Source organism: Blennius ocellaris, assembly GCF_963422515.1.
Source record: "Blennius ocellaris genome assembly, chromosome: 3".
Lineage (NCBI taxonomy): Eukaryota > Metazoa > Chordata > Actinopteri > Blenniiformes > Blenniidae > Blennius > Blennius ocellaris.
The window spans coordinates 15,320,569-15,339,216 of NC_137652.1; the positions used below are offsets into that span (position 1 = coordinate 15,320,569).

At 41.5% G+C, this 18,648-nt stretch overlaps 2 protein-coding genes across 2 annotated transcripts; both read left to right on the forward strand.

The window, feature by feature from the left end:
- Nucleotides 1-268: 268 nt before the first annotated feature.
- On the forward strand, nt 269-6,388 carry znf207b (zinc finger protein 207, b). Its single transcript, XM_080520937.1, has 10 exons — nt 269-399; nt 1,184-1,310; nt 1,406-1,544; nt 1,674-1,847; nt 2,613-2,688; nt 2,786-2,847; nt 3,036-3,175; nt 4,164-4,406; nt 4,848-4,998; nt 5,586-6,388. The coding sequence occupies exons 1-10, from the start codon at nt 359-361 to the stop codon at nt 5,735-5,737; spliced, it is 1,305 nt and encodes a 434-aa protein (XP_080377063.1). The 5' UTR covers nt 269-358; the 3' UTR covers nt 5,738-6,388.
- Nucleotides 6,389-11,194: 4,806 nt separating this feature from the next.
- Nucleotides 11,195-17,402, forward strand: cd7al (cd7 antigen-like; the record flags this gene model as incomplete). Its single annotated transcript, XM_080515479.1, has 5 exons — nt 11,195-11,252; nt 11,529-11,882; nt 13,845-14,204; nt 16,553-16,662; nt 17,039-17,402. The coding sequence occupies 5 exons, from the start codon at nt 11,195-11,197 to the stop codon at nt 17,267-17,269; spliced, it is 1,113 nt and encodes a 370-aa protein (XP_080371605.1). The 3' UTR covers nt 17,270-17,402.
- Between the last annotated feature and the right edge of the window lie 1,246 nt (nt 17,403-18,648).

Consider the following 18,648-nt stretch of genomic DNA (forward strand, 5'->3'; position numbering starts at 1 on the left):
TACTTTTGTATTCTCTTGATCATCATCATCATCATGGTTTTTAATCATTATTATTATTATTATTATTGTCATTATTATTATTATTATTATTATTATTATTATTATTATTACTACTACTACTACTGTTGTTGTTGTTATTATTATAACTGTTGTGGTCATTATTATTAGAATACATAAAGTTGCCGGTAATTGAATAAACACGTACAATAACAAAAGAGAGGAAAAGCGTACAAATGCACTTCCGCCTTGGAGGCGCCATTTTCGGCCTGGTTGCGGAACTGACAGCATGCTGTTGACAACGAGATAATAAGACTCGTCAATCCGTGTGGTAAAGCCATTCCTTCAGTATTCCTTTGAAATGGGTCGAAAAAAGAAGAAGCAGATGAAACCATGGTGCTGGTATCCTTTTTTATTTTTACTTGGACGATGAAACCGAGTCAACAGTAGTTTGTTTGATCAATCGAGGCCTGAGCTAGCAGTTAGCATCTTCAAGCTAAAGCTAACTGTACGTTTTGTTGTCCACAGGCTTTCAAACTACATTGGGTGTTCAATTGAAGCTGCCCATTGGTATAGGTGGGATTTTAATTCTTGGCGTATAGTGTATTTACTCGGTACAACACGCATTGAAAGCTGTGGGGTCGTTAAACTACGGCTAAATGATGGAACCGTTGTTGGCTAATCTCGCTTCTGCTTGCGTTTTGGTTTGCTGCCGACACACTGAGCTGATCGATTATTTCTCTGAATCAAGGTGTTTATACTTACAATCTACGTTATTGTGCTGTTCTGTTCATCGTAAGAAAAACCGAATTCCATTCCGTATGAAACAGCCGATAAAATTGTCGTTTAACGAGAATGCAACTCTGGAAGCTTTTAATTTTATCGTCATAATACTTTCCTATGTAGGAATTGGAAGTGCTGGATCGCCCGGCCCAACCATATTCTGAATACATTGAGCCAAACATGGTTAGGGAGTAGAAACTGTTGACTATTGTGTCAAAGCTTCAAAATGAACGTGCTCAATCTCTATTTGTATAATTTGTGATTACGTAAAGACTCTCGAGTTTGATTTACAAAATGTCTGGTAATTTGTAAAGAGTTGCCTGGATATATTAGTCCATGAGGGCCAATACTTTCACAATATATGCGTACAAAACCAGGATTGTTCCTTAACCATCTCCTCAAGGTACTGTAATAGAGACTTTGATGATGAGAAGATCCTCATTCAACATCAGAAGGCAAAGCATTTTAAATGCCATATCTGCCACAAGAAGTTGTACACTGGACCTGGCTTGGCAATCCATTGCATGCAGGTAAGGACATTATCCCAGTTTTGAATTTGGAGATGAGAGATACATGATGATGGTGCTTTGCTTGTCATTACAGACTCACTTTTGATGTGTTTCAGGTGCATAAAGAGACAATTGACAGCGTACCAAATGCAATTCCTGGAAGAACAGACATCGAGCTTGAAATCTATGGCATGGAGGGAATCCCAGAGAAAGATATGCAGGAAAGAAGACGAACATTGGAACAAAAATCACAAGGTTGGGTCACTTTGAAAATGTCACAAGATTTGTAATATCTTTGAAGTGACCAGTGATGATTCATTGTGTCCCAGGAGTCTATTTACCTGACATTGTCTTAAGGCATCGCTGTTCTATTTCTGTTTTTAGAAAGCCAAAAGAAGAGGGGAAACAATCAAGATGACTCCGACGAGGATGATGATGATGAACCAGGGCCGTCAGTTCAGCAGGTTTCTGCAGTCCAGGTTCAAGCTGTTCCAATGGCCCAACCTGGAATGCCTCCTGTGGCTGCTGCACACGGAATGCCTCCTGCAGGATATCAAGGCAAGTAGCAATTTGTAAACACCAAGAGTTCCTCATTCATTGATAAAAGCTTTGAAAACATTTGCACTATGATATTGAATTCCTGAATGAGATAAAAAGTTGTAATTTTGCACAACTTTTTTTTTCTGTCGTGAGGTTGAAGTTGAGTGACTTGTTTTCTCGAGCAATTGGTGAGAGTTGCGTTCACACACTGAAAGTTGGTGTAAAAAGAAGGTGATGCAGATGCGAACGTTTTCAAACACTCCGATTGAAACGGGGACCCTCGGCATCGTGTTTGTGCATTCCCTGATAAATCAGCCAGGATAATTTTACCTTTGGGAAATTTGAACATTCAGACACACATCAAGTTTACAACACAACTAGCTCAGGAGTTATTTTAGGATCCTTGCAACAGACCAAACCATTGGACAACGTCCATAATGAAATGTTCTGATGTCACACGATTTCAGTGTTACCGATTACTCTCCAGGAGAGTAGTTATTGATAAAATTAAAGACTTTTTAGCATTGCCTTGCATTTCTTGTCATTGTTTTGTTTTTTCCTTGTACATTTTGAGTTTGTATACATTGTTAGCAGCTATATATACGGAGAACATGTTTCAGGAAGCCGTCTATGGCATGGCTTGCGTGCTGGGTGGATACGGGGTGTGGCATAATTGTATGTGTATTCTTTTTGCCGTCTTAGCTTGCCTGGGTGTGTAACTTCCTGACTTGCTGGATGTTTCAAGTCAGTAAACAGAACATGTCCTGTAATTTCATGTTGCAGGAATGCCTCCCATGATGTCTGGCGTCCCCCCCATGATGCATGGCATGCCTCCTGCAATGCACGGAATGCCACCAGGGTAAGAGCTCTGATGTAGGCTTTTTTTTTTGGTTGTTTTCACATCACAAGTGTTTGAACATTTGTTAAAAATCCTTCCTTTCTTGATTTTCTTGCAGTATGATGCCAATGGGTGGGATGATGCCTCCCATGATGCCGGGCATGCCTGGCATTCCTCCAGGTACGTTGCGGTTAAAGTTCAGGAGTCTCAAATTTGACTTGTTGCATTGACTGCAGCCTCATAAGTGTTCTCGATATTTGATATAAATATATGTGTTGATTGACTCATTCAATAGAACGTGTTTGGCTTTTTTTGTAAAACTGCACCAATTGTCTGAGACTTACGAGTACGTCTTGATGCTCCTTCAGGAATGCCGCCTCACATGGCTCAGAGGCCGGGGATGCCCCACATGGCCCCGGCTCCTACAGCAGGACCAATTCCCAGTCGAGTGGCGATGCCAGCTGTCCAGCCCGCCGTCTCCAAACCTCTCTTCCCCAGTGCAGCACAGGTGGGCATCCTGCTCCCCGTGTGTTCTCGAGATAATCTCTCTCTAATGACAACAACAGTTTTAACAAATAAATTGGCTGCAATTCAAACTAAAGATTGAAATAATCACAGTATTTGTGGTTATTATGTTCCGTATCTTTAGATTTTTGACTCTTTTCTTTTTTCTTTTTTGTAAATCCCGATTAAGTGAGAATAGTTTTTGTGCACGTGTTACATGCCAATGCTGTGATCTGCTTTCCACCACGCTGCAGATGGGCTCTGGTGTTCACAGCAGCACAGCAGCCGTTTCCTCTCTGCCTGCAGACCCACAGTCTGCCTCCTCCCAGCCTCCCTTTCCTAACATGCCTCAAGTACGCTCACAGACAGGACTTAGACATGGAATGTGGCAGCTGCATGTCGCAAATCCATTAACTGCCTGTAAATTTTGAAGTTGTAACCTCGGCTGTGTATGAACAGCATTCGGGGGGGGGAAACCACGCCCAGCGTGAAACGTTGACGTCAGAACAGCTGGCCTTGAAGGAAACTAGTAGATTGTTTTGTCTGTGAGCTTTTTGACTGTGCATGCGCTTATTTAATGAACATAGATTGAGGCACAAAAATAGAATTACATCAATTTCACCTGGAGTCTTCCACTCCTTGTGAATCTTTGGAGCATGACTTGTTGGAGAACAACTCCTTGTGCTTTGAGATGCCTTGGTATGTCACAGCAGGATGCATCCCCATCAAATTAACAGCTCTTGATTCCTGATTCATAGGAAGGTGGCAGTGAAAAATGTCTAATGCTATTTTATTCATACACAGGTTAATAAATCGTGTAAAATGTTGAATTTGAAGATTTCCCACATCGTCGTTACAGTCAGGTTCTTTGACGTACTCTTCCCACTCATGATCATTTTTGTGCAAGTTGTTGCATGGTTGGAAAAAGCTGTGAAAAGCAACACAATAGACTAGTTATACTTCTGCATTACCTGTGTTTTGTCTTCACACAGGCCCAGCACAATGTTTCCGGAGCTGCAGCTTCAAATTCCCACAACACTGTCGCCTCTTCTGACCCTCCCAAAGCAACTTTCCCTGCCTACACCCAGCCCTCTGTCTCCTCTTCCTCTTCCTCTTCCAATCCCTCTAGCAGCACTGTGGCCAAACCCCCGGCCACAGTGACCAGTAAGCCTGCCACCCTCACCACCACGAGTGCAACTAGTAAGTTGATCCACCCTGATGAGGATATCTCACTGGTAAGTTGCTTGAGCTTTCTATTATGCCCTTTTCACAGTAAGTAATGACTGGTATCTACGTAATAGTCCATTTAGTGATTAATAACAGCTTGGTAAAATACCCACTACAGTGGTTCTGCATGTATATAGTGTGTGTGTGTGTGTGTGTGTGTGTATTTGAATATATATATATATATTGTTCATGAGCCCTCAAGATATTTGACAGTAAATTTTTTGGATTGAAAATGCCACTTAGTAGTTTCTCTTTTGTGGTTATGTTGAAGGATTATTCTGAACTTGAATATCCTCAGTCTGAAATCGGGCCACGCCAACGTTGGTACCCAACTCAATATTTTTTTGGGGGGTGTTTTTTATTAACTGGAAGGGGGGCCTCACTGTGTTTCTTTAGCCTGAATCTTTGTTTTTTGTTTTTGTTTTTTGTTTTGTTGTCCCTGCCAACAGGAAGAGATGAAGGCCCAACTCCCGCGTTACCAACGCCTCATACCCAGGCCTGGTCAGGCCCACGTGGCTGCTCCCCCGGTGGCAGCAGTGGGCGGCATATTGCCGCAGCAAGGCATGCCACAGCAGCCGGGCATGAGGCTTCCCATGCATGGTACGACTGATTCTCTTCAGGGAGAATTCCCCCATCGGCTCAAAACATTTGTCTAATATAAATAACCCACAATTCACTTTTTATGGAGGAAATACAGCAATTGGCTCATTGTACTGATAATTGTTTGATGTAAACACCTTTCTAGTTGTTTAATACCCTCATGAACAATGGAAACTGCATTTGGTTGCTTCTTTAGAGGGTTTTCTTTGGTGCACTAATAGAGATTAAGAATTCAGTTTCAGCAGGTTGCCTTTTTATGGTCGCACATCTTTTTATTTCCCTTTGGATAACCAGTACCAAGACGATTAAACGTGACTAAACTATATTTGCAGGAAGTTTATCAGAATCTCACACTTGGTATGATTAGTTGATGCAGATGTGGGATACGCTTGTCTGAAATTGTGCACGCCTAACCTTGAAATGTTATAATCTAATTTGTCAGTATTACCAGCACCTATCTATTAACTACCCTCATACAATTTAGATGTGTTCAAATCTGCCTTTACATTTATAATTCGAAATGTTAAAGTTGTATGTTGCTTTTGCTGAGTTTTCCTGAAGTGTTGTGCTCTTTGCCCCTCCTGCAGGTCAGTATGGGGCCCCTCCTCAGGGCATCCCCGGCTACATGCCTGGAGGGATGCCTCCATACGGGCAGGGTCCTCCCATGGTGGCCCACTACCAGGGAGGCCCTCCCATGGGTATGAGGCCGCCTGTCATGTCTCCCGCTGGACGCTACTGAAGCAGCAAAGCAGCCACCACATTAGGTTTGGGGTTAACACCTTTCTCTCACCCTTGTGCTTTTTCAAACTTGTCTGCAAGCGAAACGCAGTCAGACCTGTGGTGGTGAAGATGGTCATGATCTGTTTGAACACATGGACATTTAATGTAACTTCTCCATTGGAAACAGTCATTCACCACAAAAGTTGCAAACGGCAATGTTGTAATTTGACCACATGTGAGAATATATATATATTTTTTCCCCCCATAGGTTTCCACTCAGGTTCATAGAGGTCATTTGTGTTAAAATTATTCGTATTTCTTTTGAAGCTTCTGGAGTTACATGATCGTACCAACCCCGTAAAAAGGCAAGTTTCTCTTGTAAGCATTTGATTAAATCTCTTTTGTTAATTTCTTTTGCTAGACCGATTGAGGCCCTCACAGCATGTTTAGGTGCTGTTGGACATTTCGTCCCCAACGTTGGTTGGTGAGGGTCTCAGTGATGAAATTGATTCCTATAATGTAGTGTTATAAATCCATGACTCATCAGTCTCTAGCTTTATTCGGTTTTCAGGTTTGTTCTTTTTAATATATCCTGGTCAGAAGTCTACTTGTATCCATCCTTTGTAATGTTTTATCAATATGTTGTAATAAAATCCATCTTGAAATCCAATGCTGGTTTGTTCTGACGTACATGGAGGTGAGTCATGAAGGTTTGTACTGGTGTATTTAATCTACACATCCAAGGGCTCCGTTAGACGACAGGTATTTAAGCACCAATTTTGCCATTTTGCCATTTTGTGTAGAGTCCATCTCCCATTGTCTTAAAAGTCCCATATTATGCACAGTTCCGTTTTCTAACAGTAATATGTGTCCCCATAGCCTGCGTATGAAGCCTCAGACGTGAAGAAAGTGTCATCTCCCTCTCTTGCTCGCGCCAATTTTTATCTAGCATGTGGTCGTACAGGGCAGAGATTTCCCCTCATGACATCATGCAGGGAAATAACCACTCCCTCTGGTTGTGCATTTGGTGAATAAAGGGTTTGGGTTAGTAACTCAGCATAATATGAAAACTAAAAACAGTCATCCTTACATTTAGCAGGAGCTAACACATGGCCAAAATAAGTAACATCCAGCCACACTTTTTAAATCTGGAGCCCGGTTGAAACTAGTTGAATGACGGCATTTATGAGTCACTGCGACGGTGTGTCGGATTAACTGGTTTCCCTGCTAAATACTGACCGACGTCCTTTAGCATTCACCGTTGCTGCTCGTAGCCACAAAATAAGACCAAAAAAGTATGACACTTTGAAAACTTCATTGTAAATGCTATTAAGCAGCATTCGCCAGGACAGCTACGGATGTCTGTTGGGTTTTTAGCATCTGTTCTTAATTGGCACCAACAAGGGACACTAAATTGTCACCATTTAACAAGGAAACCACTTAATCTGAAACACTGGAAAGCTCTCGCCCCACGAGACGGGCCTGGAGTAAACATGGACAGACATGGACTGTTCTCACTCGAGGAACTTTTAGACTGAAATTCATGACCAAGGCTGGATTGTGGGGAAATGCAGTGTTGTCTGACCGCTGACATCTATATGGAATTGTTTAGACTGTATAATATGGGACATTTAATAAGTGAACTGGACTGAAAAGAAAAAAAAAGCTTCACATCAGCCAAGAGTCTCTGCTGTGTCTCCATCCTAAAACTTAAGATGTTTAGCCGACTTCTGCTTCCAAGTGCTGCATGTTAACTGATCTGATGGAAATGACTGCATATTATGTGACACTTGTCATTGATGGTACTAACATCCGAGTGAAGGGGGAATTAAGTCATTCCTGAGTGATTAAGCTTTTAATTTTTTGTTTTTCCCTTGTGCAGACCAGCATATTGACATGCATGATCGCTCCCGTCAGTGTCCATCATGTTTCATAGTCGTGTTCCTGGAATGCATTGTGAGAGAAGACGAAACAAACCCAACAATACTGCGGCTCTGGAGTAAAGCTCAATCATGTAGAGCTCCATTGCTACTTCCTGTTCGAGTACAACCACAAATCGGTTACATTTGGAGTACAAACTTATTTATCGTAATGTTCTCGTTGCCAGGTTCTGCAGCCAGTGCGACGCAAAGTATCGCTAGTCTGATTTTAGTTCTAATCTTCAGTTGTCGTCATTGCTTGGACATGTCGTTTTGCTAAAGCGCGCTTTATAAACCGAAGAGTTTCGACAAGCAGCGGAATGCAAAAGAAAACCTTCACCAGCATTGAGAGTATTCAGCGTTTTGACTTTATAAAATGACTGCGCCTCGTGAATCGATTGGGAAGGAGCTCTTCGATCAATGGTCTTTACCGCAGGGCTCGTGTGTATTGCTGGGAGGTTTTGTGTTGATTCCATTGCTTCCATCCTATATGTTTAATTTCCATCAGTCGGTGTCCTCCATTGTTGGCCTGTGTTGGAGATGCTTATAATCTCTGAAAGAACAACCTTAGTATTCATACTGAAACTGTGTGTGAAGATGTTTTAATCACACACGCCAAACCCCAAAATGAGAAGTACTGGAACGTGTTTATTATGACACAGCAATACTTCTTCTGATCATATCACTTACTGCTTTGTATTTGTTTCTGTCGTCTGTAGCGCATCCATATCCGCTTTTCAGCCTTTAAAACCCAATCAGCTTCCATGAAAGGTCAGTTAACGCCAGTAAGTATCTGATGTTTATCACAGTCCAACACAACTGAGTGCCAGGCCCTTGTGTTAAATGTGTTGCTCCACCGGAGACCAGAGTATGCTTTCAGTGATGTTTCTTTATTCCTTCACCAGAAGGTCTCAAAGACTTGAATCTGAATGCTCTTGCCCGGTCTGGTGTGAAATGGGCTAATGTGGTAAGTAGTCGGTGTCGTCCGACCAGATGCTCTTTGTGTTGAAGCGTCGGCTCACCCCAAGTTCTCACTGTGGCGTCTTTAGAGAAATAAAACCGACCTGAGTAGCTTGTGACCACTGTTACGGCTGATTGTCCAGCCCAGAGCTTGTGGGATAGGCGAAGGGTTTTATTTTAAGTTACAAATCCCCAACAGAGATCATGTTCCTCTGAGTTGAGTCACTCTTGCTCAATATTCTTATATATGCCAGTCTTTTTATCCAATTAACCCTCAGGCTATTAAAAGCAACACAAAAAAAAAGTCATTTGGCCATGTTCAAAAATATGTCAAAGAAAATTTTTTTTTGGGATCTTTAACTCTGATCCTTGTGTTTATTAAATAGGAACATGTCATTCACTCCCATTTAATTCTGTTTTATTGATGCAATCCAAGATTCTGATGTCACTTACCCCCCTGTAGCCTCGAAAGAAATGCATTTAGCCTCCATACATAATATATAACGGGTTAAATGAGTCTGCTTTCAAACAAAGGACAATATCTACATTTTATATTGATGGAATATGAAGTAGTTTTAAAATACACCTGCCTTTTAATCTATCAAACCTGCATGACACTAAAGTATGTTTTTGCTCCAGACATGTATTGTAACCCATCTGGAATACCATGCAATGTCTCTGGCAATCCAGTGGAAAATGTTGAAGTCATAACTGTTATGTTTATTGCAAAATATTTTTCATACGGTTGCTATCAAATGTAAATACAGTGATACACACACAGTAATTTATCGATACACATACAATATGAAAACTCATGTGATACGAAGTTATTTTCCTCCCAAAAGCAATTTTCAAATCATGAGAAAATGGGGGATTGTTGCGAGTGACGGCATTATAGAGGAATTAACTGGATTTTGTGCTACCAAGTTTTACCAGGAGGAAGAATCTGAAATTCTACTCTATGCATGCTAAAATGGGAGTAAAAAATTAAATTGAAGTCTGAAAGGGGTCACGGAGGGTTTTGAGTATTAACTTGTTCATTTTACCAGGTGAACTTTACGTTACTTCCAGATTTGGCTTTTTATGACCTACAGAAGAGAACTTTTCTTTTTCCAGTGTGGGTGATCCAACTCTTACATTCATTCTGAAAAATTCACGTGTATCAATCAAAGCTGATTGTTTGGGTTTTTTTGGCAGAATTTATTTCATTTATTTAAATTAAATGTCTTGACAGTCTATCCCAATGCTCCAGATTAAGTCTGTTTTGTTTACTTTTCTGCATTGTAAGACACTGCTCAGAAAATGATGCTATGAACAATAAACTGTTTATGCCAAATCAAATGCTTGTTTTCTTTCAGTCTCACTTTGTTTTTTTTTGGTTTTTGTTTTTCAATTAAAGTGATGCCTGTCTGGCCTTTTTAACAGGGCGCCATCATGTGGTTGTATAAGGAATAGTAATTTGGACATCCCACTTTTGAAACGGACCTGTAATGATAAAATGGAATAAATTAAATGCTCAGTGATTTATTTTTGCTCATTACTGGAACTGTGTGTGGTCGGCTTTGTAGAAGTGTGAAACTAAATCTAATCAAGCTGATTATTTTAGTTAGTTTAGTATTTTAGCTTCCGTTCCCTTTTTGAATGAGTCAAATGTGTTCTATATCGAAATAAGCTTTTTGTATTTATATTTATTTAATTTTTTCTTTTCCATTGTTTCATCAAGTTTTAATTGTTCCTTCCTTTGAAATCAATAAAATAAAATCAAAGTTTGGGTATCCAGGTGTCTTTATGTTCTTTTTCATGACTGAGACCAGTTGAACAGATGAAGTCGTGAGGTCCAATAGATCCAAAAGAGAATATCTGGTGGCCCATCGGGTTAGATCAGGCTAACTTGGATGTGAGGACCCAGGTTTAAGTCCCAGTGGCAACAGGTTTTGCCAAAGTGAAGGTGTAAGTTGCAAAACTTTGCTGTGGATGAGAATCACTTCACGTTTCACGTTTGGAGCTGTAAGTCCTTCAGTTTATATTCCTGTGAAATATCAGTGTTTTCGGGCCTTGGTCATTAGCAAAGAGTCGACAATGAGGAAACAAAAGCCGATGCTCCACTAGTGCGTATTATAATCACAAAGCACACACACATCCTGTTCACACACATCCTGTCAGCATTATTTCCTCTGGGATGTACCAAAGACATTTTCTCGACAGAAATGTGCTTTCAAGTGTGTGAAACTTAGTTAATGAAGTCGGTGAAACAAGCCGGACCTACTGAGGCCCAGACCGAGCTGATGATGATGATGAGGATGAGGATGAGGATGAGGATGAGGATGATGATGGCGCTGCAGAACTTTCAAGCCTCAGCTCTGCTGTTCCACGACCACTTTCTCAACTCACATCCGCTGCAGAAGCAGCTGATCCAGCCGATGTGGTTGAGCGTGCCCTTCCTCTCGTGTGCGCCTTGAGGTTGGAAGGTGGGGCTTCGTGGAGTTCCTCTTGGTTTTCAGTTACTGTCAACCAAATATTTTGACATCCACCTCTTAAGTGATGAAAACCATGACGGCGACTTCCCGCTGGAGCTTTTTAGGTCAGTGACGGCGAACATGTCTGAGTGGTCCCTGGCCTGGCTGTGCGCTCTGCTCATCACACACTCTGGGTTTGGTGAGTTTCATCCTGATGCAGTGAGCGACTGAAACTCATTTGTGGAGGGAATCTTTTGCTTTTTGCAATATTTGAAATAACATATGCTAGTGTGTTAAACTCCAGCTGTCTTATATGGGATCATTTTTCCATGTTAAATGCCGCCAACCGGTTTCTACTAATTGTATTTTGCCATCTTTTGCACCATTGGGACACATGGAGAGCACACTCTCCTTGCTTTTTAATTCATCTCCAACAAATGTAAATCCCACTCAATTTATGTTGGTTTCCCTGCAGTGTGCGGAGACATTGTGTTCATTGAGCGTCACGAGGGAGAGTCCGTGGTTCTCTCCTGCGTGGTCGACCCGAGGAACCCGCCTCCAGTTGGCGTTTACCTGAAGCGCAGCTGGCTGCGTCACGGCGAGGTGCTGTTCAAGTACACCGGGGATGAGTTCCACGCGGATGACCAGGCCGACAAAGAGCGCATCAGCGTGAGTGGAGACCCGAGACTTCACTCCCTGAACGTCACCGTCTCTCAGCTCAGGGTCACCGACACCGACCGCTACCACTGCGAGTTCATCGTGTCCAGATCGTCGTCTGAGGATGAACGTGTGCGTGGACTGACTGAATACTTTCTCCATGTGAGCGCAGGTGAGTGTTTTTTTGTTTTTTTTTATACACAAACTGAAAGCCATACTGTATGTTTCACCCGTTTGAGGTGGAGTGTCTGCGGTGCTTCGTCAGGTCAAAGGCTCTGGACCACAGGGTTTGACTTTCACACTATTTTGGCGAGTCAACCAAACAACGATGATGAATCATCATCATCATCATCATTGATGATGATGATTCATCCTGTACCTTCAATGCAGGTTTGTAACATAGTTGGTGCTTCACATGAAAATGATATGGTGATGAGGATAAAACAAGTACAAACTAGAGGTTTGCATTTCATTGCAGTGGTTTAGACTGACTTCAGTTTACCTGCTGATCATGTCCATCACTGTTCAAGAGTCAGGAGCTCAGCTTATTGTTGTGTAACTATTCCGCCGTCTGCTTCTTTGCGTGACTCCATACACCACCTTGAAATGATACAAGTTATGATAAATAATAATGAATAAACAGCAATGCATTTAGTTGAAGTGATGCAGCAGGGGGGATTTTGACGAAGCAAGTTGATGAATGTTTTCAGACTGTGGGAGGAAACATTCACGTGCTCAGGGAGGACACGCAAACTGCGAGCAAGGAGACGCGCCAATCTGGACTCAAAGTGTAAACTTCAAACGCTCCTACTGTTATTATAGTGTTATAAACAACCGAGTCTTTACACTTTGTGCGCCACATGTGAACGAACGCCTGAGAACATGTTTGTACACTAACATTAAGCAGAAGTTCAACAGATCTTATCAGGAGACAGCTTTAGCTGTTTGATCCTCACAATAAGATTATAATGAGGCGCTCGAATTTCAGTATTTCTCACCAGTTTCATGATAACTGATTGATCCTTTTCACATCCGATCACTTTGTTTGCAAACACTTTCCCTCACATTGCCTGCATAACGTGCTTTATTTTTCAGATTGATTTCCAAGGTTATGTTCAGCTCAATTACTGAATTATTTTAAAATTTCTGTTAGTCATTGATCTTTTTAAATATTCCAATGTTTTTAGACACTGTAAAACACAGGCTATAATTGTACTAATGAAAAATCTAAATTGTATGACCATTAATAATGCTACAAAGTAAAAACAAAAAAAATGTTAGGTTAAAAAAGGTTATCTTTTAGGAAAATGTTTTTTTAAATTTTTTTAAAGGTACATTTTTAGGTTTCCTTTAAAAGCATCTGTAGCCAGTGGGGCTGCCAGGTTAGAATTACATTTTGGGGGGGAAATGCACTTCATTTGAAGTTTTTTGTTTTGTACTGATCACACTTTGATCGCATCAACAACATTCACCTTTGGGATTATTCCAGGAATTTATTCCAGAAATGTTACCCGAGCTCAGCAACTCCTCTATATTACAAGTACAGCGGCATACATTTTGGTGGCCGAGGCCGTACTGAATGACTGGTGCTACTGTGCAAGTATGAAACAGTTAACCTGCCCCGCTCCCCCCCCTTTAAAAAAAACAAAAAAAAAAAAACTCATTATAATGTAGTGTCCAGTAATTTGTTCCATACTGAGCACAAAGTATTGAGGAGGAAATTACCACGAGAAGTCTGTTCATACTGACGTAGTTTTCCGATACAGAAGATGAACGTTTTAGTCTTCGTTATTGAAAAAAAAAATTGCTTTTAAGACGAAGACTCCTGAATGTTTATGATCAATTTGACTAATGTTAAAAACAAAACAAACTCATCAGCTCATCCCCCCCACCCACACACACACACACACACACACGCACGCACGCACGCACGCACACGCACGCACGCACACACACGCACACACACACACACACACACACACACACACACACACACACACACACACACACACACACACACAATCACACACACACACACACACACACACACACGCACACAAGCGATTGTGAAACCCCCTTTGTTCAAATGATGTGGAGTCCATGACGTCAGTATTATTCCCTTTGCCCTCTGGAGATGTGTCTGGATCAGTGGACCTGGAGCTGGTAGAGACCTGTGTGGGGGGCTCCGCCGTGGTCCCCTGTGTCCCCCCGCACGGCGAAGGCCTGGCGGTGGAGGGGGTGAGCCTGAAGCGGCAGAAGGGTCGGTCCCCCGTGGAGGTGCTGTACCACTCCAAACGGACCTCCTCCGTTGGGTTCTCCGCCGGCAGGGTCCACCTGACCTCAGCCCCCGGCCCCAGGGGCCTCGCCTACAACGTGACCCTGCAGCAGCTGCAGCCGGAAGACAGCGCCCTCTACAGCTGCCAGCTGCTGCTGCCCGGCAGGCCAGATGCCGGTGCCGCTCTGGGGAGACGGGTCTTCTTTGTTTCTGTGCAAGGTGGGTTGCAGTGGCGGTTGCAGTGGCGGCTGCAGTGGCGGCCACCATCAATAAAAAAAACAAAACCAAGAGAAACCTCACACGCGCTCTGCGTTTGCTTCTTCCTCCTCATGATGCGTCGTTGTGACGGATCTGTCAGGAGGTCAGGAGGTTTGTGGCTTCCACTAACAGAACTGCTCCTAACAAACAACACTGTGAAACATGTGCTTTCTCTCTGTTGCACAACAGCAGTGTTCCACTTTTTGTCTTTTTTCTTTTTCTTTTGTTGGCTTTAGCTCCTACAACAGTTGATGTATGGATAACTGATAACGCCAGAGAGCGTCAAACCTGAGGGGTTGAGGCGGGGGGGGCGGGGGGTGTTGTACCCTGTGGTTAGAGCAGCACCTCTTTGGCTGTATCAGCTGTATCGCAGGCAGGGGGAATAACTCCACCTCTCTCTCACAGCAGTTGAAGTCAACCGGAGGTCTGCAACCTTTAAGACCAAAAGAGACATTTTTGTCACTTTCCAACAAATCTAATTTAACTGGAGCTGCAAAACATGTCCAAACGTTAAAATTATGCTAATGAGCTTAACAAGTTTCACATCTATAGTTTTGATATGCGTACAAAAAAACTGAATCTTATGTTCCATTTCTGACCTTTTATTTCAGCTGTTTTGTACTGGATTTGACTGGTTCCACCTTATTGTTGTCAGCGTTATTGAGACAATTTTACACGTTTAACTTTTGTAATGTGATTTGCATGTTTACTTTCCATTTCTAAGCTTTTATTGTAGCAATTCGAGTCATTTTATTTTATTTTAAGCTGTTTGAGCAGTTTTTCTCATTTGAGGTAGTTTTAGTACGTGCAGCACTTTTTAGCCAGGAGTTAAGAGTCCTTTAAAAATGATTGCGTTGTGTAGAGATAGAATGCGAATGGGATTTAAAAAAAAGTTTGTTGCTATGTAATTTTGTGAAAGCTTGAGGGAGCAACAACAACAACAACAGCTCGTCAATCATAATAATAGTGTATACTTTGTTGGTCAAAAAGAAATAGGGACAAGCAACTTGCTTATCTAGTTATTTTTGGACACGTGGTTACAACAGCAAGACCAAAATTTTATAAAAACTCAAACAAAAAAACACACATAAGCAACACATGAAAAAACAAACAGATAAATAAATAATGGCCCAACATGTCCAAAAAGGAGTAGGAAGAAGCAAAGCATATTTACTCCTCCCCTTATTCACCTCAACCAACAAGAAAAAAAAACCCTGTAAATAGAAATCTAGATAAATAATCAAGTCAATGACATATTTCTTTTTACCATCCTTCTTGTGAAGCAGAATTTCTTGTATCTAAAAAAGAAAGGAAAATGTAAAGAAAAACATAAACATCCTGTCATATTAATACAAGAAGTTTTAAAGTGACTCAAGTCCTGTGATACTAAGAAACGCAGGAAGAGGATTGGATGAATATTGAGCTGAAGAGCTTGTAAACCTGAACTTTAAAGTAATTACAAACATGCATTTGGTAGGATTTAACACATTTTCTTCCATCAGTGAAACAGTTGGTAGCATCAGCAGTTTGTGTTGTTTTGTGAAACCCGATACCTTATTGGAACCGCTTGATCCTTTACAACCATGAAGAAATACATCACTGCAGCTTGTATTTTCACCTATATGATGGTGATATGAAGGAACACATCGGTTTTTGATCATTCAAGGTGTCAACTGGTGCAAATTGCCCTAAGCATTTTTTCCAGATTAACAAATAATTTGAATATCTGAATCAATCAATTGTTTGAGATTACTTAAGTATGACCCTTCAACCAAAGTAATCTTTTTTGTTTTTTTACCTTCTTTCACGAACTATTTCCACAAATGTGAATTTGACCTTCAAAGTCTGATGAAGATTGTCATACAGTTATGTTATATACACCAAAAGGTAAATCTATGTATTCAAAAAACTACAATGATGAGCTTGTTAAGCCATTTTTTGGGGGGGGAGGGGGGGGGGGGGGGGGGGTGGGGGGGCAAGACAGGTTAAAGAGCCGAGCCACGGGTTTCAGAATCCTCCACCAGTGGCATAACTCATTCATTCGCTTTCTTTACCTATTTAACAGTTTTTATCCTGCGCCTTTCTTGTTTGAGGTGTAAAACTGTTGAGGTACGCTGAAGTCTTTGCTTCCTATGTTCACTGCGGTCGCCTCAAAAATAACCGTATTAGAGGAGGAAGGAAGTTTTGTCTTCCACTGAAAGGTGTCAGCTTGTCAGGGTGTGACTTTCGTTCTGCAGGGCAGCCACGACAGACGAATGAAGTGCAGTGAAGAGTCTCACTCTGTGGCCTCCATGTTTGTTTCTCCACAGGTGGCGAGTGTCGCTGCTCCAGTTACTCAGCCCTGCTGTATGCCCTGTCCACTGCCGTGGCCGTCCTCTTCCTCCTGCTCCTCTTCCTCGGCTGTGCACTCGTCTGCAAAGTGAGGAGCCTTTACTTTGCTCTTTTAACAATGAGATAGAATGAGGGGTTAAAGCACCTGTTTCTTGAGATGGTGCCAGAAGCTTCCTCACCACAAAACCACATTGGTTTCATGAGTTTGAGCTTGTATTAATAATAATAAAAAAAAAACTTCTATGAGAAAGGCAGTAAATGTCAAACTGCACTTTTTGTGTGTTTTACTATATTCATTTTTCTTTCCATTAAAGCTACATATCAGCTAAAACTTCCAATTTTTAAATCAAATCCAGATCTTGTCTGAAGACAAATATGCAAAGCTCTGATTTTAACACAGGAAACTGGGAGTGTGCGTAAACTCTGTTTCACCTCACTGATTTGTTTCTCTCAATGGCTCTCAGGGCAAAGCTCACCGCAGTGTCAAGACACACCCTCAGGCGCCCATCTACGAGGAGATGGTCGGGGTGCAGCAGCAGCAGCAGCAGCAGCAGCAGCAGCAGCAGCAGCAGCATGGTCGCAAACCGGCCTCTCGCCATCTGGAGGAAATGGAGTCCACCGAGTACAGGAACTGCCCGGTGAAGAAATCCTGCCCCGAGAACCATTATGAAAGTCCCAGTGGAGGCCTCAAGTGAAGTCTGTCTCAACCTCATGGGACTTACAGTGACACATGTTTCTTCAGCTTAATCAGCAGCTATAGTCCTCTACAATTTTGCTTGTGGTGCATCATTTTTGTTTTATCAACCATTTTTCACTGATGTTACAAAGGCAATAACAGTGATGCAGTAAGAGGAAAGTTTCTTTTTTATTCTAAATGTTGAATTCTTCCAAATAAAGTCAGAATTTGGTATTATAGTGCTAGACTGACTGGATTTATTTGACTTCATGGCTCTAGGCTGCAACAGGTGACTGTCTCTGCCCCTTTTGTTCAAAGATCATTTAAACATCAGCTCAATATTTCGGTTTTTGACAACTCTGAAAAGCTCATGTAACAAATGTGGCAAGCACTCGCATCATGTCAGTGATTTTCCACATACGTGTCCCTTTGACTCGATTACAAGTCAGTGTTGCAGCTGGCAATGGACATACTGGACAAGTTACCAGTTAATCATGGGAGGATACGCAAACTCGACACGCTCACTGTCAAATAATTAGTGCTGCCTGCCAATGGTTGCAGAAGTATAATAGCATTATGTATTTTAATAACAAAAACTCACTGGCACAGCGCATATAGCACGCCTAAAGAAATCCAAATACATCTACTTTTGTCTTGAGAACATTTTCTCCTTTTCTTTTTAGCTCCATTTCTAGTCGACACGGTTCAACATCTAAATGGATTTTATTAAACCACCACTTCAATATGTAAGAGTAAGAACTGTACATCAACGTACCTCTGCACAGCAGTCAGGAAATGATCTCAAGCTGTCTGTGGCCGTGCGAAATCAAATGTCTGTTAACCTGATTCCCTTCTCCAGCATAAGACTCCAGATTAAAAGCCACAAAGACATCAGTATTTCATTGGAGAAATCCAAAGTTGATCCGACGCTTTGCCTCCAGAAAGGCTCCGATTTCAGGTGCTAAAATATTACAATGAAGCCAATGGAGCGTTGTTACTGCACATACACACCAGAAAAACCTTCCTTAAGTACTTGTATGAGGAGAATTTCAAGGACATTTTCATGTTTGTAAAAACCTAATAAAACAACAACCACCACCTTGTAAAATAACTCAGAACAAAGAAAAGAAAAAAAAAGAAAGAACAGAGTGACAAGACAGCCAGTAACAGCCAAGAAAATGTGTAATTTATTAATATAGTCCGAAAGAAGCTCCATAAACTCATGGAAACATTTTTTCCGGTGCATGTCTTTAACAATCACATTCTATGAGGAGAAAAAAAAGAACAACATTAAAAGCCACAACTTTGTATTTCAGGTACAGACATTTTTCCTTAAATTTTTTTTTTTTTTTTTTTGCATTTTTTCCCCCCCAAAGTAAAGAAAGGCAAAGGCAAAGT

Excerpts from the sequence above, each read along its gene's own strand:
- znf207b (XM_080520937.1), top strand. The coding sequence starts at position 359 with ATGGGTCGAAAAAAGAAGAAGCAGATGAAACCATGGTGCTG. Across the intron at positions 1,311-1,405 it reads TGGCAATCCATTGCATGCAG|GTGCATAAAGAGACAATTGA; the intron begins GTAAGGACATTA and ends GATGTGTTTCAG. Across the intron at positions 1,545-1,673 it reads ATTGGAACAAAAATCACAAG|AAAGCCAAAAGAAGAGGGGA; the intron begins GTTGGGTCACTT and ends TTCTGTTTTTAG.